The sequence below is a fragment of the Leuciscus leuciscus genome, assembly GCF_965113295.1.
Source record: "Leuciscus leuciscus genome assembly, chromosome: 11".
Classification (NCBI taxonomy): domain Eukaryota; kingdom Metazoa; phylum Chordata; class Actinopteri; order Cypriniformes; family Leuciscidae; genus Leuciscus; species Leuciscus leuciscus.
The window spans coordinates 26,361,422-26,388,428 of NC_138735.1; the positions used below are offsets into that span (position 1 = coordinate 26,361,422).

At 36.4% G+C, this 27,007-nt stretch overlaps 2 protein-coding genes across 3 annotated transcripts in view; both read right to left on the minus strand.

Moving 5' to 3' along the window:
- The window catches only part of rsu1 (Ras suppressor protein 1), a 32,756-nt gene extending 9,286 nt beyond the window's left edge, over positions 1-23,470 (minus strand). The window contains exons 1-8 of one of the 2 annotated variants that reach the window (XM_082183392.1): positions 23,267-23,470; positions 21,711-21,822; positions 21,395-21,445; positions 17,264-17,384; positions 14,255-14,373; positions 12,353-12,435; positions 11,674-11,788; positions 8,156-8,288 (exon numbers count right to left, since the gene is read on the minus strand). In XM_082183392.1, the coding sequence (XP_082039518.1) occupies positions 8,156-8,288; positions 11,674-11,788; positions 12,353-12,435; positions 14,255-14,373; positions 17,264-17,384; positions 21,395-21,445; positions 21,711-21,822; positions 23,267-23,284 (752 nt within the window). In that variant the 5' untranslated portion in view covers positions 23,285-23,470. Of the gene's footprint in view, positions 1-8,155; positions 8,289-11,673; positions 11,789-12,352; positions 12,436-14,254; positions 14,374-17,263; positions 17,385-21,394; positions 21,446-21,710; positions 21,823-21,961; positions 22,120-23,266 lie in introns of those variants that run through there. The other variant, XM_082183393.1, reaches the window with a different exon arrangement.
- Positions 23,471-25,187: 1,717 nt separating this feature from the next.
- The window catches only part of cubn (cubilin (intrinsic factor-cobalamin receptor)), a 36,261-nt gene continuing 34,441 nt past the window's right edge, over positions 25,188-27,007 (minus strand). Inside the window, exons 64-66 of the mRNA XM_082183650.1 lie at positions 26,694-26,859; positions 26,346-26,581; positions 25,188-25,497 (exon numbers count right to left, since the gene is read on the minus strand). Of these exons, the coding sequence (XP_082039776.1) occupies positions 25,390-25,497; positions 26,346-26,581; positions 26,694-26,859 (510 nt within the window). The 3' untranslated portion in view covers positions 25,188-25,389. The remainder of the gene's footprint in view (positions 25,498-26,345; positions 26,582-26,693; positions 26,860-27,007) is intronic.

A 27,007-nucleotide genomic window follows, 5' to 3' on the forward strand; every position in this document is an offset into this window, starting at 1 on the left:
CGTATCGGGAGGATCAAATGAGCTTCACTGAGCACTGAAATAAATAAAAAAAAGTAAAATTTACTTACTTTACTTTGCATGGAAAAACTTGCAAAAGACAAATGAAGTAAATGTTACATATGGAATTAATTCCATAAAGTTTAAGTTGAGTTAAAGTTAAGACTTCGTATTTTAATTGAATCAATTATTAAGGATTATTCAATTATTCAATTAAAATACGTAAGGATTATTCAATTCAATTTATTGGAATTTTACTATTAATTAAATTGCTTAAATCTTTAAAAAAGGCTTACATTTTTTGGGGGAGTGTATACAACATCTACTTATTTACTTGAAATAAGTATTGCAAAGTACACTTCAACTAAGTAGAAAATTACTCAACAAAATTTAACTTGAACTCAACTTAAACTTTATGGAATTAATTCCATATGTAACATTTAGTTAATTTTTCTTTTGCAAGTTTTTCCATGCAATTAAAGTACTTTTTTTCTTTTTCTTCAGTGCACAATGAAGCTCATTTGATCCTCCTGATATGCTTTCATTGGGATGCCTACTAAACCAACAGTCCTGAGACTAACTGAAGAAACGTTTAAATAAAATATTTAAAAATATTTTTTGAGTGTATACAACATATCTACATAATAGAAGTAATGTGGTTCCCGCCCGAACAAAGAGACGTCAATACTTGGTACACAATATACAACAACAGTAACATTCGTTGGATAATTTTTGAGTATGAATGTGTAATTTTGAGTAAAAATTAAACTCCAGATGTCACAAAACAGAAAGTTACTAAACCTAACAACAAAATCAATGATAAAACAGTGTAAATACAGCTGGAAAAGTTGAAAGTAAAAATTTTACAATGTTGATATTTACTGCAATGAATAACATTTTCTGATTCATTTATAAACCAATTGAACAAGCCAATTTACCAAAACAAGACAGCTTTTTAAATTCATTAACATAAACCGCACTAACGAACAGATTCACTAAAACGAACTAGTCGTTCCAATCCATTTACATAAACTGACTAACAAAAAAAATCTACTTTCCAATTATTTAAATGAACAAATTGATTCACTATAATCAATCAGGCGTTTCTTGGTTTAATTACATAAATAAACCTTTCGAGAGAAAAAAAAAACGTTTAGTTAACTTTCCACGTTTAGTTAACAACTCTTCTCCAACACTTCTGCAACTGAAGAGCAGGGTTATGAGAGATTATAGTCATCGAAATGTGTGCGAGAAAATGTACTTTTAGGGAGGACCAGACAGAAAGAGTGGATATGGAGGAAAATCACTGGCAATAGTAATCTAAATGTAAAAATAGGAGAAATGAGCATGCACAATTCAATATCCAATAGCAGCCGTAGATCTATCTAATATCTAGCTAGCTAGTCGTGATCCATCTACAGGTAAACAAGTGCTGCTGTTTGATGACACAATCAAACAAACACAGAGATTCAGAAGATGATACCAAACAGCAACACACCTTGTCCGTTTCATCTGAAAAGAAACTTTTTCATAGAGATCCACATATGAGCCCAGTTTCACTTGTCATTTTGGACTCACAAACACAACACGAAGAGAAAAAGTCCACTCTGACTCTTTTCCTCTTTAAACTGCAGGGGCATTATGGGAAAGCTGGTGTCAGTTCTTTTGCAGCAGGGCTCAGTCGAAGCAGCAATGCATGAATATAATTAGAGAGAATATGGAAAGGAAAGAGTCTGTCTGTGGAAACATGCACAGTGGATTTAACTTACAGAAACTCATTGCATTAGTGTTCAGAACTCCCAAATCGAGCTTTCTTCCAAATCCAAACTAACTGCGATTGAGATTTGAGACGGCCAGGAAGCATTTCGGTGATTAATGGCTTAAATGTTGGTCTGTTTCTCACACAAAGCAATTGTAAGGCACTTGCAGTGTGTCATATGGGTCACTATTCACACACACACAATTGACAAATTCTTTACGTCTTCATAAAATATTTTTAAGTGCAGTCCCTATCAACAGCTTTGCACAAAAACAGTCACTGTATTAGTGAAACTGCAATAGAAAATCAAGTGGCTTCATGGTTTGTACAGACAGTAACCCTCATAATCAGTCCATCTCGAGAGTATATCAGTATTGATATCATCTTTAATCCTGTTACGCAAACTGATCTTTTACATCACATTACTGGCACTATGCTGTCATGTTCTCTGTTTGTACTGGGAGTAAATTATCTTAATCTAGTTAATCTCATCAATAAAATTACTGACGAAAAGTCAGCTGACTGAAGTTTTTTTTTATTTTAATCATCAATAAAACGATTGATTAAAACAAAAATATGATGATCAAATAACTCTGCAAGATATTAATGCACTAGCAATGTTTTTAGAAGAAAAATGTTTAGCTAATTGATTCACATAATCAGTTTGTTGGGATGGTCTCAAGATGGCGCATGCACGGTCACAGCCAATGATTGTCTCCCAAGGCTATGCAAGTTATTATAGAGCCAAAAGCGCTGACACACCACCAATAACAAACACTTTCATTAGCTCACAAACATAGCCTATTTAGATCAGTTGTTATCATTTGTCATGCGCTTTTTATCTAATTAAAAAGAAAAGAAAATAGATGAAAAACGAAAAAGCTAAATTAATTTTTTTTTTTTTTTTGGTCACTAACTGACATAAAATAAGTTGAATTTGAAGTACTGGAAATATTAAAACTGTTATATAAATATAAATCTATAGCAAAATTGATCTGAAAACATAAAAAACATGCTGTAATAGTGTATAAATAATAGTAAAAAGTTATATGAGGCAGGCATATCCACAATAAAAACATTATATTACAGCTTACATTTGTGCAAACAATTAAGTGAATGGGTTTAAGTGCTAGTCAGTGTCAAAAATGATGAAACTTCCAAAAAGCAGCCAATACTTCAGCACAATGCTCAAAGCTTTCTAGTGGTTTTGTTTCATTTTGTTTATGTTGACAAATTTTGTTTGTTACAATTCATTTTGGAAATGACCAACAACTAAAATGTTATTATTGTTGACTAAAATATGCCATTATATTTAATTATATAATAAAATGTTATGCAATTTCAGTCAAAGAAAATGAATGAATATAACAAATCATATTAAAGAAAATTTAAATCACAGTCAAACACTGAAAATGTGGCTTTTGACCCAATCGGTCTCAGAATGAGGTGTTTCTGTGTCTTTTTATCACATGCAACAATTCCTGATCTGCGACCTTTCCTTCCCGCTGACTCATACCACTGGTCCACGAGCGGATAGATGCGGGACTTCCTATATGTGTGCACGTCAGGGTCTGTGCCGCTGGGAAGTTAATTGCGGTTGGTTTTTCAGTCAGCCCTGGACAGCTGTGAAGAGAGCTGTGGCGGTTGTACCGCGGTCAACAAGCGTTTAGAGTTAGCGATGAATAAAAGATGGCGGGAAGACGGCTTTACAATATGTTAATGCATTATGAGCACGAAGAGTCTCCCCAATGCTGTCAGTCAGATATAAGATCCTTCTGTCAGGTTAACAAGCCGCCCCATGAAATATGCATGACAGGTTACCCCCCCTCCTCCTCCTCCACTCGCGGTTCATGCTACGACCAAACCTACTGACAGAAGAGCATGAAACGAGAGGAGGGTTAGGACTCATTGTCAACAGTTTTAATTCTAGACATCTGCGTGAATTCAAGATAAATGACTAGAATATTCGACAAAACGTCAGCACTCAAGAAGCAACATGACTCATGATCTTAACGGCCATCAAATGGAACATCGCTTACAACAAAACTATAAAATAATATCCTAAAACCAGGGGTGGATCTGGTTTTTGAATCGGGCTTAGCAAAAGAGCTCATGAATATTAAATTAGGTGTGGTGACGTGTGCCCACTAGTTCTACCTGATATGTTAAGTAGGTATACCTGATTTGTCAAAAAGCACAGCAAATTTTGGTATTATTATTTACACACACATTTATATATATACACCAGTGATGTGTCCAAAGCCTAATTCCGAATTCGGAAAGGCGCAGAAAATGAATAACGCATTTTACGGAGGCCCTAAATGGACATGGTTAGGCTTGCTGCGGTGGCTGGTTACATTACATCAGACTTCACTTATCACGTGAAGATAGTGAGGACAGATGACTGACAGGACGATGTCGGAGAATTTGGTGCTTCATTGACAAATATCTTATCTTGTAAAATGTGTGGACATTTTGCACACTTGCACAGAGCATGCATGATCGCGAATTGGAAATGGAAAGTGAAGAAGCGATTTCAATAACCCGCATATTGATAGCAGCTCCCTGATGCAATATAATTACCCAACCAAATAGAACTCAAAAGCGTTGAAATGTATTTTTTCCTCTCATATCACATTTTTTCCCATCCCCGTGTCCCTTTAGGGTCTCTGTAGAATGCGTCATTTCCAAAATAGTATTCGGCTTCGGGCACTGTAAGATAAGCCAATATTTACATTTACATTCTGAAATTATTGAAGTCTAGTTTATAGAAATTACAATGTCTTGTCTTCCACTTTATTTTATATATTATTCTATTATTTTATTTATTTATTTACAATAAAAGAGTGAATATTTTTGCAGGCCAAGTACAATTTTGAACCTAAAAAGAACCCGCCAATAAGCCAATGCCAAATGTTGGTTTCAATGGTTCTCTGATGATATTACATATTAGATTAAAATACAATACTAATGTAAAATACTGCTTGATACATACTGAACAAAAAAACATTAATATTGGCTAAATGGGATAGATAAATTGTGCGCACCCACTTAAAATAGATGGAGCATGCCAGGGTAAATTGTTACGCCCCTGCCAATTAAAAATGAAAGAAGCCTGGATGTGTCTGTCTTCTGCTGTTTCAACATAGTGGTATTTCGAAATGCTGGATCAGTGATCTTAAATGAGAAAATGTCCATCAGGAGTGAAAACTGGATGAGGTGAGGAATGGCGAAGAGAGGGACAGAGGTGTGAGTATTGTGATTTCTAAGCTGAAGGACATCTAGGCAGGTGAGAATGAAACTGTTGAACCGTGGACACACACCTACTGAGAATCACACACCGTTAACACTTGTCTAATGTGAGACAACCTACTTGTCTCTCTCTCTCGAGAACATTCGCAAGCCAGGCACATAAACAAACACACAGCATCTTAATGTTTGTGCACTTTCATTCTGTGTCAAAATCCTCATAACCCAGTCCAGAACCTATAAAAAATATTTGTGCTCAAGACATCAATAAACAAGTCATGACAAAATTCCCCAGATTTACCTGGCAATTTAGCCATTGTTTTGGTTAACTGTTTTACTAATAGTTACTGTACTAATTTACAATAATAATAATAGCAAATAATGACATTTGTAAAAAAAAAAAAATATATATAATAATAATACAAAAAATTGGTGTTATCATTTGGCATATAATTTCCAATGGATAAAATCCTACCTGATATTTTTCCTCAAAAAGTGTCACATTACCCAAGTAAAATGGGTTTTTAAAATGGGGGAGTAACAATATATCGTGTCACAATATATCGCAATACAAAAATGCAAAAATATGTATCGTGGATAGTGGCAATATATAGTTCACCCAAAATGAAAATTACTGCGTGAGAAAAAATTAAAGGTTACAGAGTTTTAGTGTCAGTACTACATTAAACTACTATATATATAATGTTGAATATAATGTATAATAATGTAATGAGGGAATATTTGTGGGTCCTGATAGTGCCAAATGTGTTATGTTACCAGTAAAAAGTGGCCTACATTATTTTAAATATTTCTATTCAGTGACAGAGTGCAAGCATGTTTGTCTAAAATAATTGTATTTTCAGCTTCAGAATCATGAATATTTTTATTCTGGTATCACCATTGTCCTGTGCATTGGGTTACCAGCACCAAGTCCAAGCCTATTCATTTACACCCACAATGTAATATCAAATTTAGCATTTTAATCAAGAGTACATTTTTTGTTAACCTTTTACCATATGTCTTGGAGTATCGCAATAATATCGTATCGTGAGTTCAGTATCGTGATATACTGTATATCGAATCGTGACTTGAGGGTATCGTTACACCTCTAGTTTTTAATGCTTTTCCTTGACTTGACCATGTAAAACCTCCCAATGATACATACGTTGGGTAAACATGATGATAGTTCATGGATCAACCCTGGTAGGCTTCAAACCTGCAACCTTTGGGTTCCCAGCCCAGATCTTTCACCACAATGCTACACCCTCCTGGATGTAGCTCCTCTCGAAGCTAAAACTTGAGGAGTAATTCTGACTAAATGTCACAACAAAGTATAAAAGATAACTACAGAAAGATAAATGGTGTTCAGAACTGCTTAGACTCAGATATCGGACTCAAAAAATCTAACGCATACGGCAGTTTTGACGACTGCTTGACACAAAATGGATGACAGCTCCAGACTGCATTGATTCACTCAAAAATTCCCATTTATCAAACCGAATCTGCAGTGTCAGCTCTCAGCGACCTTCAAACCTTGTGGACTTCGATACAAAGCAGCGTGTAGAAAGTGTCCGACGCTAAAGCGAAATATTGAGTTTCGCAAAACACAAGCGCATTAGAACGGATGATATGCAGTCAACATATCGAAACTATTCAAAACATTTCAAGCGGCGATATCTGATTATTACGCAGACATGCACACACGGGCGGTCACGGTGTCAGCACACACTGAGATGCGTGGTGGTTCTGACTGTGCCCGTAGGGGAAGATCAGTTCCAGTAAGTGGGTTACGACGGTCCTCTCCAGACAGCGGCACAGCGGCACAGCTAAATGATCAAACAGGGGGGATTTGCCTCTCCTGTTCAGGGGGATTGGTAAGTGGAACAGGGCCATGGAAGATACACTACAATTAGTCTGGAAACTTCCTTCCCCCAGGTCAAAGGGATTACATCAGGTTGGGTCAGGTTTGAACCATATTTGTTTGGTAACATACGATTAAAATACTGCAATTACATTTAATTTTATATAACATAGAAACATATACAGTGTATATAATAGTGTAACTATAAAAACATATACTATGATGCTATAGTAATATAAAATATATAATAGCATATGTTCTTTTATACTAGCATACGTTCAGTTTTAATATATTTATATATTTTATAATGAGATATATATATATATATATATATATATATAAATAAATACACACACACACTAGATATGTTGCTATTGCTATTATATACAACATATATAATAACTAATAAATATTAAAATAATACATTCTAAAAATGAACGTTTCTCAACATAAAAATTGCATTATTTCTTTTTGGTTCCACTACTAGATTATTGAGAGCAAAAAGCTGCGCTGTATGGCCAGTCCTTTTGTCACCCGATGCAAAAAGTCACTCTGTTTCAAACTAATGCAAATAAATCATTTTTTGCAGAATATTTTGTAGTATGTAAGAGGAATGCGAGAGACAACGAAAGAGAGAGAGAGAGAGAGAGCGACAAGACTTTTAGGGTAACGCCTCGAGCTTTCATTTTAATTAGTTTGATTGTGCATTAAATCATCAGATCCTGAAATAATAAGAGAACTGCACCTTTCCTCTCTTTCATCACCATCCTAAGGGTTGTTCCAGAAAAATATGTGCCACAATAAAACTGGCCTGTATAGAGGGACTAAATTTATACTTTGCATTTAGCAAGACATTTCAGGACATTTCTCTTAGTTAAAGACCCATCGAGTCTGTCTGAATCAGGTCTGCTGATGTGCGTTTGATCTAATACGAGTTCCACGACTAGCATCGTGTTTTACAGACCGGAGTTGTAGCATCCGATGCATCAAGAGCTGAGCAGGGCCGCCCGCTGGCCTTTAGGCTATTAAAAATGAACACTGGCACATCTGACTGCGGGCTGAGCAATACGTCAAGCAAACACCCCAATGATTCTTTAGTGAATGATGCAGGTGTTGAAGAGTTTTTAAACCTGGGTCACTACTTTTAGGGACCGAACCTTCAACCTTTGTGCAAGCAGCTAGGAGTAGGATCCCTAACCATCGAGATACTATCTCTTTTGTGTCACTCAGATTCACAGCACATGTTCCTGGATGTTTGACAGCACAGAGGGACGGAGAGATTTACTTACTACTTGTAGGTCTCTGAGCGGATGTACTCAAAGACATGAGAGATGCCCAACTGGAACTGGTCTGCTATGGGAATCACCCAGGAGTTATTCTCAGCCTTAAACACCTGCTTTGGGCCTGTCAGGTCCAGGTTACCTTGACAGAGAGAGAGGAGGAGGAATTAGACATTTACCAAAAGGGAAAGTGAGAGAGAAGGTAAAAATCAAACAAGTAGAGGAGACGAGACAAGAAAAGAGAAGATACACGAAGAGATAAGACAATAATATGCAATAAGATGGTGTGATGGAAAAATGAAGACACAATATGAGAAGACATGAAGAGATCAGATGAGATGAGATTAAAAGAAACAAGAAAAAAAAAAAAACAAGGATACAAGATGGGATATAATGGAAAGTGAAAAAAATAGGTGCGTTTCATTCGGCCATAAGTGGACTGCGAAGTGGACTTCACAGGGTACTCTGCCATCTTAAGTGAGATTACCGATTGGAGCGAACATGTTCAGGTCGGAGGCCACTGCGAACGACAAAGGGAATAAGGGAACATCGATACATCACTTCACAGGAAGTGGAGAGCGAATATAACCCAACTGTCATTGCGCATCGCATCACTAGTCTGAACCAACGATGGAACAGAGCCGTTGAGTTTTTATAGAGTTTACGCATGTTTTTTTTAGTATTCATAAATATTTTGTTGTTATACAAACTAGAATATTTATGAATGGTTATGACATTGAATTTTACGTTTGCATTTTTTGCAAGTGTTGAAAAGCAGCCCAGGCTCTGTCATTTTTTTATTTCAAATAATAGCTGCAATAGTCAATTAAATTTACAAGTAGTCCATGTAATAAACATACATAATGTTTATTTTGGATATGTATATTATATGATACTGATATGATGCATTTTAAAGTAAAATATATTACAATAATTATATTATATCATAATCTGCGCGACCCCATCGTTGCCTTTCTTTGATGATGATGTAGAGAGTTCCAAATGAGCGGTTATTGTCAGCGAAGTCCACTTCAGTGGATATCCCCTGCTCAGGGAGTAGGCAGCAGTGAACACTGCATAGGGACCCTGTCGAATGGAAGGCAGCTAATGAGTCAAAACAAGAAGAAATGAGACATAAGAGAGAAGAGAAGAGACCCGATGAGATGAGATGAAATTAGATGAGAGAAAAGAATCAAGACAAAGTAAGAAATGAGAAGACATGACAACAACAAAAAACATGACACTAGACGAAAAACCCCCCTAAAAAACAGAAACGTGACATAAGAGAGAAGAGACCAGATGAAACTAGATGAGAGGGAAGAAAAAAAAGACAAACATGAAAGAGATAAGAGAAGTTATGAGAAAGAGACAAGAAAAAGGGGAATGAGATTGACGAGACAGGACAAGAAGATAAGAGGAGACAAGATGAGAGGAGCTGAGACGAGAGGAGACGAGACGAGACGAGAGGAGACGAGACGAGACGAGAGGAGACGAGACGAGACGAGACGAGAGGAGAGGAGAGGAGAGGAGAAGAGAAGAGAAAAGAGGAGATGAGACGAGACGAGACGAGAAAAGAGGAGATGAGACGAGAGGAGATGAGACTAGATGAGTCTAGATGAGACGAGACAAGAGGAGAGGAGAGGAGAGGAGAGGAGAGGAGAGGAGAGGAGAGGAGAGGAGAAAAGATAAGAGGAGAGGAGATGAGATAAGAGGAGAGGAGAAGAGAAGAGATGAGATAAGAGGAGAGGAGAGGAGAAGAGAAGAGAAAAGAGGAGATGAGACGAGAAAAGAGGAGAGGAGACGAGAAACAAGAAGAAAAAGAGAAGAAAATAGAATTTTTTTTGAAAAGGTAGGAGACAAGAAGAGACATGATAAAAGAGGACCAGAAGTGAAGAGAAGATAGGAGAGGAAAAGAGACGAGATGAGACGTGAAGACACAAGACCAGCAAAGAACCGGTTCACAGTGTGCGGATGGAACAGTACAGGTCAAAGTGCTAATGTGGCTCATCTCAGCTCACAAAGGGGCTAATTAAATAGTTTCTGATTAGCAAGTGTTGAGCGGCCTGTCAAAGAGGGGGTGAAATTAAACCTGGACCCACCTCACAAACGCAGTCAGACAAGACCGTTAGTGTAAATCAGCCCTGAACCTAAAAAACCTAGACTACAGTCCTATATGTATAACTATCTCAGATCTCATGGGTCAAGCAGACGTCTGCCGGTCCAGGTTCAATTTCCACCCTCCTCTTCCTCTTTTCATTTCAACATTTTAGACAGTTTAAAGCATCAGCTTTACACATGAGATGTTCTGAATGGTAAAGACTGTCTATCTGTCCTCTTTGCACACTCGTTCAAATCCCTCACTTTTTCTCCTCTCCTTTTCCTTTCCTGCTCTTGGCATGTGCGCTTGGTTGCTCCTTGTTAGCTGTGCTCTCCTCTCACACACACATACACACATCTTAACGAGGCTGGTCTGTGGAGTGGGATTACAGGGACATGACAGAGGGGTCCTAATAAGCTACACACGGGAGTGTAGAGTCTCCCCTACAGAGTGCACAGGACAAAGACCTGCTGACCAGAGCGTTCACACACAGAACGGCAATAAACAACTGTCAATTGCTAAAACACTACATAGGTCATAAAACTAAAATTTTAAGACAATTTAAGCGCTGTTTTCCTGTGCAGAACTCTCAGTCATGGTGCTAGTGAGTGGTTGAGGGTGTTGGTATGCAGTTGCTAGCATCAATTTTGCAATTGTAGCTTGTTTCAAACACATACACCTCACAAATTCAAGCCGAAAAATGGCCAATTCTTAAAATGTTAAAAATAATTGATAACTTGTCTACTTGCCCTTCACACGACTTTTATATGACACTTAAGGTGAGTGCTGATATAATGCTGGAATACCGGTACACTAGAATCATAAATTAAACTGTTGGAATGGAACAAGAGGGGAGGAAAAACTACTGTCAAAAGGGCAGTTGCTGTGTGTGTGTGTGGAGGTTTTCCCAAAGTGAAGTCACTCAGGTAGAGAGCAGTTCGACCTGGGTTGACCCCAGCAGTACCACTCTGAGGTGTGATCCAACTCAGAGCTTCCAGCCAATCACATACAATATGACAAATCTGTAGCCAATTAGAATGCACAGGAGGGTGACCACCTGGTCACTGCTCTGTTGCAGGACAGTAGAAGTGATTTTGTGGGGTTTATTTTTTATTTTTTTTATTGTGGTTTTGTAATTTCAGGGAAGAAAAACAATAAAGACATAATTTAAATGTGAGACACTGCTTATGTCTTGCACGATGCAGGACAAAGCTCACAGTTTCGTGACTATCCAGCATGGTGGTCACCCTAATGCACAGCTGTGTCTGGAAGTGTAAGTGTGGATGTTTTATTGGTTGAGGAGGGTGTGTATTAGTTTGCATTCCTGTCCATCAGCCACTACACTCCAGTTTTAAGGCCAGGCTTTGATTGGTTAATAGGAATATATAAAGGATGTTGGTCCAGGAACATGGACATGTTCATGTCTTACCAAGTTCAGGAGGCAGTACAGTGAGTCTGTTTCCTTGAATGTGAAGTTCTTTCAGCTGAGCCAGATCCCCGATCTCTTTGGGTAGAGAGATGAGGTCATTGTCCCTCAAACTCAACTGAAAAAAAGAGAGAGAGGGGAATTAGAAAGGGACAAAATGTTTATAATTTACCTTATTTGCTTTCTTAATAACTGTCCCTGGTCTTACAGAGCATGATTTATATATATAGCTATACTTTTGAAACAGGCTGTTTCTGGTGCAATGTCTTCTTGTCCCATAGACTTCCATTGTAAATGCATTACTGTACACTCCTATAAACTGCAGGACAAGTCAAAATTATTCTCTGTGGTAACTGACAGCATGTCACATGAGTGCACCATTTAATATACTAACACTTGTATTATAAAAATCATGGGTGTAATTACACCCATATTTTAACGCTGCACCAAACCAAAATAGTTGAATTTCATTTTTAAGTTTAAAGTTTTAGCTGTTTTATGGGACTGTGACCCTGCATTGAGTCTGATCCTAGCGAGCACAGGGGTGAAGATCAGCCTCTAAATCACCTCTCACCACGTCTGATAAAGAACACACACTGCGGAGAATAAATCCAACACACACGGCACAGAGCACCGCCACAAAAGCAATTGATTTCAGAGGGAATTTAGATAAATTACTCACTATCTGTAGCTTGGCCAGCTTGCCGATGTCTGGGGGCAAAATCTCAAAATCGTTGTCACTGAGATAGAGCGCCCGCAGGGTGGCTGAAATGAGAGAGAGAAGTGTGTGTGTGTGTGTTAGAGGAGTATTGCAAACACTGATCAATAGAAATGGTCATCTCTGATTGATACAGCATGGCTACAATCTTACACCCAAGCACACACACAATATCAACAGATCGACAAAAAGCATCAAATATACACTGCAAATGTTCAGAAAAGCAATAACCAATTAAATAAACATGTAAATAATTTTCTGAATAAAAATCTTTTTAAAATCCTACACAAATAGGGTCACAACTAACAAATATTTTGATAATCTATATCTGAGATTTTTTTTTTAAGTATTTTTTTTAATTAGTGGCCCCACCCACTTCCCCACTTCCCCACTTCCCCACTTCCCCACTTCCTGACCATCTGATGTTAAAGCAAAAGCATCACAATCATATCTATTTCAACTTGTTTTAGAAGTCAGTGTCAATATCACAGCCGATATGACAGCCACTCTCCAAACAGCACTTATAAATAGCAGTTTGGGAGTGTGTGCGTGTGCGTGTGTGTTAGAGATCAGAGACCTTGATTAATGTTAAGATGGTGCTTTCATTATGTGGCTGCTATTAAAATAACAGGTTATTAGAGCCCATCACTGCTCATCAGTATCCTCTGACGGGACCAGCTGATTGGACTGATGAGGATTAGATGATGAAGTTAACAGTTATTTTGTTAGCATATTGTTAGTAGGTAGTCTGGTCCTCATTGCAGCTTATTCTGGCAAAGAACTACCCAAATTGACAGGAACCCGTGTTATTTCAGCAACCAACCACAATTCTTTCTCGTTTAAGTGACTCTGAAATCAATAATCTCACAAAAATGATCGAGTGGAAATTACAAAAAACCTGTTGACATTGTAGTCAAAAATAATAGTCATTAATTTCACTTGATGACCATTTTGGTGACACCATTTTCTTTCCTTATAATTTAATGAGGAAAGACTGAAATCTCCAACACTGTTTGTCAACATTGTTTTTTAGGCTATATCTCTAAGCATTAGTCAAATCTTATCATAAATGTTGCTTCTTTTGATTAAATCACACACAAAAAATAGTGAGATTTAAAATTCCCTGATAAACTTCAAGCTCAATCAAGAAACGAACTGATGTGACGTAATTGTGAACAACATAGGTGTCCTCTGAGGCTCCGCCTTCTTTGGCGTGGAAATCTTCTTCGGTTCATTTCTTCTGCTCAATCCATCGAGGTCAGACAGCAGTGAGGGTGGTGTCCGGACTTTCGCTAACAATATGCTACTGGTCATGCATTTTGAACTTCTTTTTAGCCCTTAGCGAAGAACGAAAAATAACTTCATCATGAGTATATCAGGGCCTTAAAGGGATAGTTCACCCTAAAATGAAAGTCAAGTCATAATTTACTCACCCTGGTGTTGTTCTAATCCCGTATGACCTTCTTTCTTTTATGGACCACAAAATGAGAATAAAAAAAATAAAAAAAATCCCGCTCGCACTTGTCCATATAATGGCAGTGAATAGCAATTAGAAATTAATTACTTAATTTTAATTTAAGGGTAAACTATCCCTTTAAACCTGACTGGGAAATGCAACTTTGTTTTAAGGCAAACAAAATAAAAGCCTGAGTAGTGTGTACTTGCACAGGTTTTTTAAAACAAAGTTATAAACTGACACTTGTAAATTGCCAGCCAATAAGAAAGTAGCTTTCCCCTTTCTACATTTCTTTTTATTTTAGTTTGGAATATGCATCAAGTGGTCTATGAACAGTCAGTCTTTTGTTATAAATAAGTAAGATTGATGCAGGTTATACTGCTAATACACTGTGTGTGTGGCAGACTTACTGAGGTAAAAGAAATTTCCGGGCAGTGAGGACTCGTTCAGATTGTTGTACGTCAGATCCAGAACCTCCAGCGCCGGAAGAGATCCGAACCCTCGTGGAAGAGTGCTCAACCTGTTCATCCTACACAAAGACCATAAAATGCCATTTTAACCAAATCATCAGCTTAAAAAAAAAACAGACACTGCACGTCCACAAGTAGATACACACTTATAAAACACCCGTCAATTCTTGACACAGGGGAACCGATTGAAAATCCTTAGCCGACCTACTCGAAGACATGAGACAGAGACATGCAGTGCGCACAGATCCATCTCACTGATTTTGATTGATATTTCAGATTTATAACACAACTCAACAGATCTTCTCACATTTATAACCAAAAGTCTGAGTTCCACTGAAACCACTTCCATTTTTAATTTTACTCATTTTATACAACATTTTCAATTACCAATTATCAATTATATTCTCAGCATAACAATTTGAGTAAAAAAAAAAAAATGCACCTGAAAAAAATAAATACAGATTTAAGAATGTCTTTGTTTTTAATTTGTCCCCCTTTTGCATTAATGACTGAAATGTCTTATTGATTTTATGTCATAAACCTTCTTTGTTTTTAATTGGTAAAATTCCTAAAAAGTTTTTATTTTTTTATTTACAGATTTAAATGACACTACCAGTTCAGGGTCAGAATTATTTTAAAAGAAATTACTACTTTTATTCAGCAAGTATGCATTAAATTGATCAAAAGTGACAGTAAAGGCATTTATCATGTTGCAAAAGATTTCCATTTCAAATAAACACTGTTCTCTTGAACTATCTATTAATCAAAGAATCCTGAAAAGATGATAATACTCAGAATCAGAATCAAATCAACAAATTAGAATGATTTCTGAAGGATCATGTGACTAACCACAGGAGTAATGATGCTGAAAATTCAGCTTTGCCAACTCAGGAATAAATTATATTTTTTAATATATTCAAATAGAAAGCATTTTTTTATTATTGTAAAAATACTTCACAATATTACTGTATTTTTGATCAAATAAATGCATCCTTGGTGAGTGTAAGAGACTCATTTCAAATGTGTATATGTGAAAACCAGACTTTCAATGGTTTCAGACACCACTTTTTATATAAAAACTCAAGGTATTTCTTAATGAAAGTTGAATGTTCAGCTAGCTCACCAATAGTCTGTAAATGTTAAAATCATATTTGCCCTTGAAAGGTAGCGAATTAAATTTTGGCTGAAAACTTCCGACAGAGAACATGGAATCTGAAATTAGAAAGGCTCAAGGTGCCCGACGACGTGGATAAAACACGGGAGAGAGCAGGAGAGAGAGGGGCGCCCAAATCAGATGCTGATTAACTCTTGCTTATTTAAGCGTCTGTGCTCCGTCTCTTTCATTCTCGCTTTCAAATGACACTTGGTTGCCATGAAGACAATGAAACTTTAGCAACAGATTTTAAAGAAACAAACAAATTGATTCCACCACATGTTTGCGAAGCAATTACACAAGAAGGGGAATTGTTTTGACAAATGAGATCAGGATAACGGGCACGCTCACACACACATCCTCACGTTTGAGTCGAGAGTAGCGGCCGGGAATACAACAAGCCGGCTTATGTTTTCAAGATTATGTGTAGAAAATGGTGCGTCTGACAGCAAATCGATGAAAATGTGTGGAGTCAGACGCGGGGCAGATTGTGCCGCGCTTTAATCCTGCGTGACATTGAGGAGGCTCCGCCCTCGGAGGAGAAGGAGAACCCTTGGGATTCGGGTGGGGCTCAGGTGGGCTCTAAACACCAGGGGACGACCAGATGACCAGGGATGAAGAGAGTCAGAGAGGAAGAAGAACAGAGGAAGACAGCTGCACTGCCACTGTCAAGGCTTCTTAACCTCACAAAAAAGGATTGACAACCATTCCTAAACCAGATATGCTTTGATAACCAGGAGATAACAGTGTCTGATCAACAACATATACTAGAATGATCCTCCTCAATATGAAATTATTGATGCCGTTAATGCAGACATGATCTTTGGGAACGATTTCTGACCCAGAAATTAGCAGATTTATGGTTCAGAAAACCAGAGGAGACGGGAGGATAAAATACAATATTCAAGCAGAGGAAACAAGATGAGAAGATACAAGAGGAAGGGAAAGGAAGGAAAGAGAGGAGTGAAAAACCAAGACGAAAAATATGAGAGGAGACGAGACAGAAAAAAAGTCAAGAAGAAAAATAAGACAAGAAGTGAACAGACATGAACACAAGAGAAGAGACAAGAAGAGTCGAAACGAGAGAAGAGGATATGAGAGGAGAAGATATGAAATTATAAGAGACAAGAGGGGGGAAAAAAGGGGAAAGAGAGGTGATAGAAGAAGATACAAAAGAAACAAAAAGCAAAATGAGGGAAAAATAAAGAAGAGACCAGACGTGAAGTTGAGAGATAAGACAAGAAGTGAACAGACGTGAACAAGAGAAGAGACAAGAGGAGATGAAAAGAAATAAAAGGATACAAAAGGAGGAGAGGTGAAAGTATAAGAGACAAAAGAAGAAATGAAAAGAGATGAGAGGAGAGGAGGGGAAAGGAGAGGAGATAGAAGAGAAGACGAAACAAAATAAAAGGCAAAAAACAAAACACAAAGGAGTGAAAAGTAGAAAAGAGACGAGACAAGAAGAGACTAAACAAGCTGAGAAGAGATGAAAAAAGAAAAGACGCGAGGAGAGGAGATCAGAGCCACTAGACAAGAGGAAAGAAAAGGGAAGATGTGAAAAACCAAGACGAAAATATGAGAAGAGATGAGAAGAGAGACGAGGGAAAAAAAGACAAGAGGAGGGATAAGAGAAGAGAACAGACGGGAACACAAGAGAAGAGACAGGAAGATTTGAGGAAAAGAGAAGAAAAGAGACAAGTGGATACAAGAGGAGAAGAAATTAAAGTATAATAGACAACAGACAAAAGTAGAGAAGAAAGAAGAGATGGTACAAGAAACGATGACATCAGACTAACCCAAGGTTCAGATGTTTCAGTTTCTGAAGGCTACTGATCTGAGTTGGAAGCTCCTCAATCTGGTTATTAAACATGTTCAACACCTCCAAGTTCTTCAGGTCTGCAATGTTAGGAGGCACACCTGAAAAAAAGAGAGAGAGAGAGAGATGGTAAGCATAAACTAATAAACAAGAACAACTTCAATTCTGCAGGTATCATCAATCTCAATCAATCAAAGCGTTTCAATTGACTGTATTATAATCACCAATACAATCCTCAAGGTAAAGCATTCCCAAACGAGAGATGAGGTCTAACGAACAGAGGCCGAAGGTTTAACGGCTAATTATCAGAGTCAGCAGACAGACGTCCCGTTCCGTCTTTGATGGCTCAATTATGGGTCCCTCCCCCAGCGATAGATTTGACACTTTAATGATGGAGGCCTTAGCATAACGGATCATCAGCAGCACCCCTCCCCCCCTCCTGCCCCCTCCAGCTGTCGACAGAGATCGATGGGCCGAACAGGCGCTCTATCCGATTACTGGCTGATCAATGGCCCCTCATTACGGAGGAGGGGAGGTGGGAGAGGTTTACACAAACAGCATGACACGAATACCTCCAGAGAGATCAACGAGAGCTGCCCCGCGCCAGACACAGGGGAACAAATGATTCAGCCGTCACACAAACAATTCAGAAATCCAACAAGGAAACACAAGCATGAATGCACACGCTCTCTCAGCCCTCTTCAGCACATGTGCTTGCTAAACATAGCTTTATAATCAACATTCACTAATAGCAGATTCATTTAATACTACTTCTACTGCTATTATTTATTATTATTATTAATAAATTAATTTGTTATTAATGAATGTTTATTGTAAAGTAAAACCCATGTTCCTTTTTAACAATATAATAATATTAAAATAATAATTATTAATACAACAATTATTTAATAGTATATGTAATAGGGGTTTAACAATATATCGTGTCACAATATATCACAATACAAAAATGCAACAATATGTATTGTGGATAGTGACAATATGTATTGTGTATAGTTCACCCAAAGTAAAAGGTTTTCAGAGTTTTAGTGTCAGTATTACATTAAACTGCTATATATAATGTTGAATATAATGTATAATAATGCAATGGGGGAATATTTGTGGGTCCTGGAAATGCCAAATGTCTTAATGTTACCAGTAAAAAGTGGCCTAGATTATTTTAAATATTTCTGCAAGCATGTTTGTCTAAAATAATTGTATTTTCAGCTTGAGAATCATGAATATTTTTATTCTGGTGTCACTATTGTCCTGTGCATTGGGTTACCAGCACCAAGTACAAGCCTATTCATTTACACCCACAATGTAATATCAAATTCACTACATTTTTTGTTAACCTTTTAATATATGTCTTCGAGTATCGCAATATCATCGCATCGTGAGTTCAGTATCGTGATATGTATCGAATAATGACATGAGGGTATCGTTACACCCCTAATATGTACCAAATGTTATGAAATCAGTACATTGTATACATTCTCACAGCCCTATTCAGTACATGTGCATGTTAATAAGAAACAAATTATTATTATTATTATTATGTACATTCAAATTAGAGACTAACTGCTTTATTTTTGGTCATTTTGAGATATTATATCATATTTAAATACTAGCCAATTTATTATATAGACACACATCAATACCAGCGAATAAAAAAAAATCTTTTTGGTCTGTCAAACAAATGTTAAAATACTTTTGAAAAGTTATTAAACACACACAAACACAATGCTATATAATTTGTGTTTGAAAGCTATAACAGTAAAAGTGTTACAGAAATGTACATTTTAAACATAAAAAAATAGTGTCCATGCAAGCGGAGTAAGTTTCAGTTGGATCCTTCAATTCCCAATTTTCGCATCAATCCTCTGACCTTTTCACCTATAAAAGATACTTGAAACATACGATTTGTTTCCCAGCGTCTCGTCGGACCTGTAAACGTACCAAGAGACCCTGCAGGACACTGAACTCTGCGCCCCATGTCAGGGTCCCTCCACTCGTCTCCAAATGACACACAAGATCGATCTGTTCTGCCTTTTCCACCCTTAAGACACATGCCTCTACCAGACATCCACACTTTATCTTCTTAAACCACAGACAGGACTCTAACAGCGCTACAGACTGTTCTTCTGCTGGCTTTTCTTGCTTGGAAATATTTTTTTATGCATAAGTTGCAAGTACAAAACTGCCTGTAAACACATTTAAAGAGTGTGTGAGTGTGTGTGTGTGTGAGTGTGCCCTATTGGAGCCTTTAAAACAGGCAGAAAATGCTGATGGTAATAGGACAAAGAGTACACGGCTATATGGAGCAGAAAGGTTTCCCCCTCTCTCCTCTCGGTCTCATTACCTGAGCTGATGCCTGACCGGGCCGAACAGCAGCCCTGCTTTACTCATGAGCCACTAATGAAAGGGTTCCAAATGTCACTGTAATTCCTGACTACCCTGAAAAGTTCAAAAGATGGCAGATTCCCTGTCTCTGCTCTTTAAGTAGGCAGGATGAGAGAGAGGAGAGGAACAGAGGAGAAAATGCAGAGTGGTGTGGAATTCACAGGGGGGGAAAGGGTATAAAAATACACTCTATTTCCTATTTCTATACAATGAAGTCCAGGAACAAAGTAAAATTCTGTTTGTTTGTTTTTTAAACCTAAAAAGTATGGGGGGGGGGGGGGGGGGGGGTTAAGATAGTGATAAAAAAAGTGAAATCATTTATTCATATTTATGACTACATAGATTATTCAGATTTATAGATTTCGATAATATAATATAATAATTTTCTTAATATAAATTTAATTCATTTCACATTTATTTTTTAAAAGAAAAATAGAAGCATTTTTCTAGTGGTCTCAGGCTATTGGACCGCACTTTGTATCCATAAAGTTTCATTTTCTCCCTCATTTAATCCGGCTAAAGACAAGCGATGTGACCTGTCACGGAATGAGTCATTTTCTCTTCAAATCATAACCATATCAAAAGGCTTTGATCATTTCTAGCAAAGTATAATTATAGCATAATATAATATAATATAATATAATATAATATAATATAATATAATATAATATAATATAATGCATTTTGCTTGTGGTCTCAGGCTTTTGGACCCCACTGTGTATCCATAAAGTTTCACTTTCTCCCTCATTTAATCATCCTCAGAGAAGCGGTGTGACCCGTAACGGAATGAGTCATTTCCTCATCTTCAAATCTTATAAATCATATTAAAAGGCTTTGATCATTACTTCAGACGGTACCTGACAGAAATGTGCATTATCACACTGGGATCTTCATGGAGATTAAGGGAAACGATTCCTGCATAAACAAACAAATCCCCAACCAAACTCTTCCTGTTCAGATCAGATGAGAGTGAACATGGCTTAGGGCGATTTACCATGGACCCAAAGATTATGTGGGTGGGGAAAACAAGATTCAAACATATTATTTCTCCTAATAACTCTCAACTTACAAAGATTATTATTAAACTCACATTTAAAAGAAAAAAAAAGATAAGAAATGTTCACAAATTGCAATGAAGATTAACTTTACATATACTACTACTGTTCACTATCTATTATTGTGGTACTTAAACTGAGCAGAACCTAAAATCAAAAAACCAGTGATCAACAAAGACAAGACAGCCCTCTAGTGGAGTTACCCAGTTCTACAGCCTTCATGAACCTGCAGTCTCAATAGAATATTACACTTGTGCTATAAAAGTTTACTATACTGCAATAAAAATTAAATCAACTTTTGCAACAAAAGCATAGAAAATAAATCAAGCAAATACCAATTTATCTGATTTAATTCCAAAAATTCAACAAATCACATAGGGACTCCCCTATCATTTGGAACTTTATTACCTTCTACCTGGTTGTTTTCTATTGGATTTCTACTTGGGGAAATAAGTTGCAATTCCAAAAGACCCAGAGATTTGCCTTAGTAACCATTTCTAACTCCAACTTGGAAACAGCAATGCTATAAAGCTTACAGAACTTTCACCATCTCTCAAAGACGTAATGCATTATCTGTAAATATAATTATGTAATATGTTAAAATTAAAAGCAAACATAAAACACAAAAAGAGAATTATCTTGAGACAAGAACTTACCACTCAGCTTGTTGTGGCTCAGGACCAGTTGGGTTATGTTGGAGAGGGTGACTACAACATAAAAATAATAAAAATAATAAAATAAAATAATAAAATAATAAAAAAGACAAATGTTTACTTGATGTCATTGCATGATGACGTCAACGTGATGACGCCACTAATCTCCTACAGCAATCATATTTTGTAAATAGACACTACATACTATGACAGCCGCATATTTACAGTGTAAACGAAACTAATTAACATTAGCATAAAGTTTATTAACATTCGCACAATATGAAACTTTACACTTGTAAAGAAACTGTAGCAGACTCACACAATCCAGGAATATCCAGCAGGTTTGATATTCCTCTGTCACACATGTCCACCTCCGGGATATTCTTCTCACGACTCTCCTCCACTATCTTTTTTAGGGACTTTGACATTTTCTACAAGAGAAGATTAACCAATAAAAGAACCGAATACATGCAGAGAATCTTCCGAATAGAGTTTTGCCACTTTTTGGCCTCAAATCGTGGTTCAAAATCTAGTCATTAAAATCAGATAAAGAACTCTCTCAGTATTTACCTAACTGTACGGAAAATACGCACGCATGAAGGAAAAACAGACAACAAATATCCAGGCCCTACGGGCAGTAAAACCAGATCTTTTTAAAGCAAGACAGTCGCTCACACCCAACCGGAAGTTGATAGTATGTCTGTAAAAGTCTCGCATTCCTTCCTTAAAAGGGTATTTCCGGGGTCGAGAGAAAGGAAAAGAATGCCGAGCAGAATTCTGTTCCATTGTCCAATCAGCTGCTAGAGAGTCAGTGGAATCGTTGAAAAAAGGCACACAAATGTCCAATCAGAACGCGCGCCGCTGCAACAGTGCGTATCCCTCTGCCAATCAATGAAAATGTAGGAGAGACGGGGAAAAGTATTTTATCGACGCGCACACAATAGTATTGATGCAAAAAATAATGTTTGACTTGTTTCTGGTTATAAATGCTAGCTATTAACCTGTCTGTTTAGAACAATAAATTACTTACAATATTATAGCCTATAGGAACTTGTATAGGCATATCTGAAGGCAATGACACAATTAATGATTTATATAGAAGAATTATAGATATAGATTTATATCGTTTTTAAATGAGGTATAGACTTATTTTATTTTAATCTTGTATTATTTTATTCACATTTGTATTAAAAGCAATTAATTTAAAATTAGTTTTACAAAAGGGTACATCTCACAAAAGCCTGTTAAGAACATATCCAATATTTAATGCACTTCATGTTTTTGGTAACAAAGAATGGAATATATTTTCTTTCTCTTGTGTATATATATAAAATGTTGAATTTATATACATTTGTACACATGTTGAATTTTTGTCATTTTCTGATTTTCTGAATGTTATATGAATGATTATATATATATGAAGTAATTTCACTTAAATTGCAATGAAAATTACCTATTAATTGTCATTTAAGTGAAATTACTGAACTTAAATATAAGAGCTTGATAAAAATTATCATTCTAGAAGAAAATTTCAGATGGCACTTAGAGGCTTTTGCATCTGAACTCTTCATATATATATATATAGATATATATATAGATATATAGATAGATATAGATATATAGATATATATATACTTTTGAGTTTTTAATGACTTTAAAATAATTAACATAGAGAAAATCCCTTACAAGACATGCATCCAACGAGTATAAATACTTAAATACTTTACAATTATATATATATATGGAACTCTGTTACAAAGAGCACTTTCCCGTCAAAACATCCATCCATCTGAATAATACAACATTCGTGAATCCAGCAGGTGTTTTGGAGAGGGCAGCTGTTGGCTATCGCCCAGATCCCCGGCTATCACCTACCTTCCAAGAGAGACACATTGTTTAGACGTCTACACAAGGTGGAAGAGCAATATGAGTCTTCTCTGTCTCCTCCTCCTGCAGAACCCTAGCATGAGGCAGATATATGGATACGCTTCTCTTTTCCTTAGGGTTCCTGTGGTCAGGTGGAACCATCAACAGACTGGATCTGGATCGGTCCTTCCTTTGCCTGTCTCTCGGTCTGTGTCTGGTTCTTGCAGGGCTGATCATGTCTATTGGGGACTGACAAACAGTGGCTCTATTTATAGGCTTGATTATATTTGGTGAGTGGCAACAGATGCCTCAGCGTGGTTGAACTTTGCTTTGCAGAGCGGGAGTTCTGGATTCCAGGGGCAAAGCTTGTTTATGTTGTAAAATCTTTAACCAACACCCTCGGCCAGAAGCCAATGGAGAGCGGGCACATTCAGGCATGGCATGAGGGCACGGGGAGGTGTGTATTTTATTAGAAACTACATAAAGGAGCTAGCACTGACACTTGACAAAAGTGGAGGTGGGAATGTGTGGATGTCTGAGTGATCTGCTCTTTGATTTATGAGGTGGTCTCAAAATATGTGCCTGAGGAACTGTATACAGCAGAGAAGACCACCAGCATATTAGTCAGTATGAGCTGTTGTATGTCCAGAATGAATGTGGATTTTATGGTTTGTCAATTATGTTTTTATTTATTTATTTTATTTTAAAAAATTAAATAGGAAACATTGGTTGATCATTGAAAATGAATATATATTTTATGTTAGAATATAAAATGATTACACATAATTTTATCCATCTGCACTATTCTGATATGACCTTAATATCAGTCATTTTGTTACCATCATAAATCACCTTTTATCATATTAAAAATGTAATTATTCGAAATAAAGTTTGTTATAAAAGGGTAAATGTCACAAAGACCTGTCAAGAACATGTACAAACATTTAACCCCAAAATAATAATATAAATACTAGGCCTACTATATTATAATGTATAATGAATGTATAATTATATATTGAATAATGAAAATAACACCTATTAATGATTTTAAAACACTTACAACAAATCATAACATTCAGAAAATCAGAAGATTACCAAAAATTCAACTTGTATACAAATGTATATGTATACAAATACTTATTCAACAAATATATATATATGGTTACTATCTTAATGGTCCTTAACATATGCTTCATTAGATTTTATTATAATCTATATCTTTTAGAATTTTTATTTGTGGTAATATAACCAAAAAATATAAATCCCTCATTGCAGTAAAGGTCTCCTGAGGCCATTTTCTTGCACTATTTCCAAGGTCAACACATTTTTTTAAACACAGAGCTTCTCATGAACTTTGACCTTGTTAGGTTAAGGGAAAACTATTATAAAATGTTTGTGAAAATCGTGAGAAAGGCCTTAATACCAGATGGTAATGTCTCAAAGCTCTGTTTTTCTGTTGATCAGACACTTTTCTTTGACCTTGATGCGAGCATTTTTCAGCGTTTAAAAGGAAGAAATGAAAGATTAGATTAAATGTTTGTTTGCTTTCTCTGTATAGAAGCATTGCATGAAGAAAGCTGAAGCCTGTCTCCCTCTACAGAGCAGATATCCATTATTAGCACTGTCCATTTCTTCCTCAGACAGCTTTCATTGTCACCCTTAGCCTCTCTCTGTGTTGTGTGTGTAAAGTATAATGCATCCGGCTTGAGATTTGGATGAAGTCTAAAGGATATCAGACAGTGAAAACGATATTTACCACTTAAAAAACATTCACAGCTTTTGAAACGAGTGCAAGTATGCAAATTGACTTATTTTTTATGCGTAAAAAAACATAGAAGAGATATTTTTAATGGCTCAGTTGACAACAATGAGATACAATGATTTAAAACATCTCTACTGACTGTCAAAAAAAACTCCCTTCACCACACAGTTACATAAGAACTACATTAAACATCTTTATTTTCCAAAAAAGCATAAAAAATACATACAGTACATAAATTCAATTATCTACAAATGAGGATTCATGTTATATTATTTATGTTTGATTTGCCAATTCTTCACTCAATGAGACTGGTTATGATTGCTAAGTGTGTTGACATATTTCTGTGTGAATTTTTATTTTTAATTTCTTCTCAGCTGCTCCATGTGAGTCTGAACCCAGACGGAAGGACGGCTGACTGGGCCGAGAATTTCACAAACACAAGGTTTGAAGAAGCTCTGAAAGGGGCGATATTTGTCTCCTACAAAAGAACAAAGAACAATTATATATCCATAGAAAAATTGTGTTATGTACACTAGCATTGAAAAGTTTGGGGTTAAGTTTTTAAATTTTTTATTCTTTTTAAAGAAATCTCTAATGCTCACCAAGTCTGCATTTATTTGATCAAAAATACAGTAAAAACTGTGATATTGTAAAATATAATTACAATTTAAAATAACTCTATATGAATATAGTGTAAATGTAATGCAAAGCGGAATTTTCAGCATAATTACTCCAGTCTTCAGTGTCACATTATCCTTAAGAAATCATTCTAATATGATGATTTGCAAGAAACATTTCATATTATTACCAATGTTGAAAAAAGTTGTGCTGCTTAAAATTTTTGTATATTTTTTTTTTCTCAGGATTCTGTGATTAAAAGAAAGTTCAAAAGAACAGCATTTATTTGAATATTAATAGGGCTGTGAAACGATTAATCGCATCCAAAACAAAAGTTTGTGTTTACATAATATATGTGTGTGTACTGTGCATAATTATTTTGTATATATAAATATACACACATGCATATATTTAAGAAATAGTTGCTTATATATACTTTATACATATATATATATATATATATATAATTTGTATTATAAATAAATATAAATATTTTATATATAAATTACACATTTTTCTTCTTATTAAATATCTTTACTGTCACTTTTGATCAATTTAATGTGTCCTGAATACAAGTATTTATTAAAAAAAGAAAAAAAAAATCTGGTTGACCCCACATTTTTGAATGGTAGTATATGAAATAGTAATATAGACGCTTAACAGAAGTGTTATGTTTTTACAATCACCACACTAAATGTTCACACATACCGATCCACAGTACGGCCCAACAACAGGTGAACTGGCATCTGGTCCGTCATATATCCTCAAGTAGTTGTTCTCGCAGTCTCCAGGGTCATCAATGCTGATCTGGTTGAATGTGACTATCACTACTCTGCCACTAGGAGCCCTGATTCCCCACTCACAAGAAGTGCCGTTGGCGTAAGTGCCAGGGTAGTTTGGACTGGCAAAAGAGCCGTGGTCTCCATATAACACACCTCCACATCCTGGACACACACACACACACATAAGGAACACAGTTAGGACTCTCAGCAGCAGCAGCAGCAGCATTGGACTGAGGAAATCGTTGCAAATATAAATTAGCGGTGCGTTTCTCACCCTGTGAAGAGGAAGTCCAGGTGATCTCAAAGCCATTGCGGGATGTAGTGAAGTCACTCTTGAAATGCAGGAAGAGCTGGTTGGTTCCCGGGAAGACAGGATTTGGCAGTGTGCTTCCACAGTACTTTCCTAACAGAGGCGATGTGGCGGTACTGCCGTTTCTGACCTACATCGGCAGAAAGAAATATACATTAGACAGCTACAGTAAAATCATCATCATCAGAAGGTGCTAGCATAGCATAGTATCATACTACTTTTACTATTTCTGCAGTATGTATACAGTATGCAAGTTTTCTGGATGATCTGTATTTGGC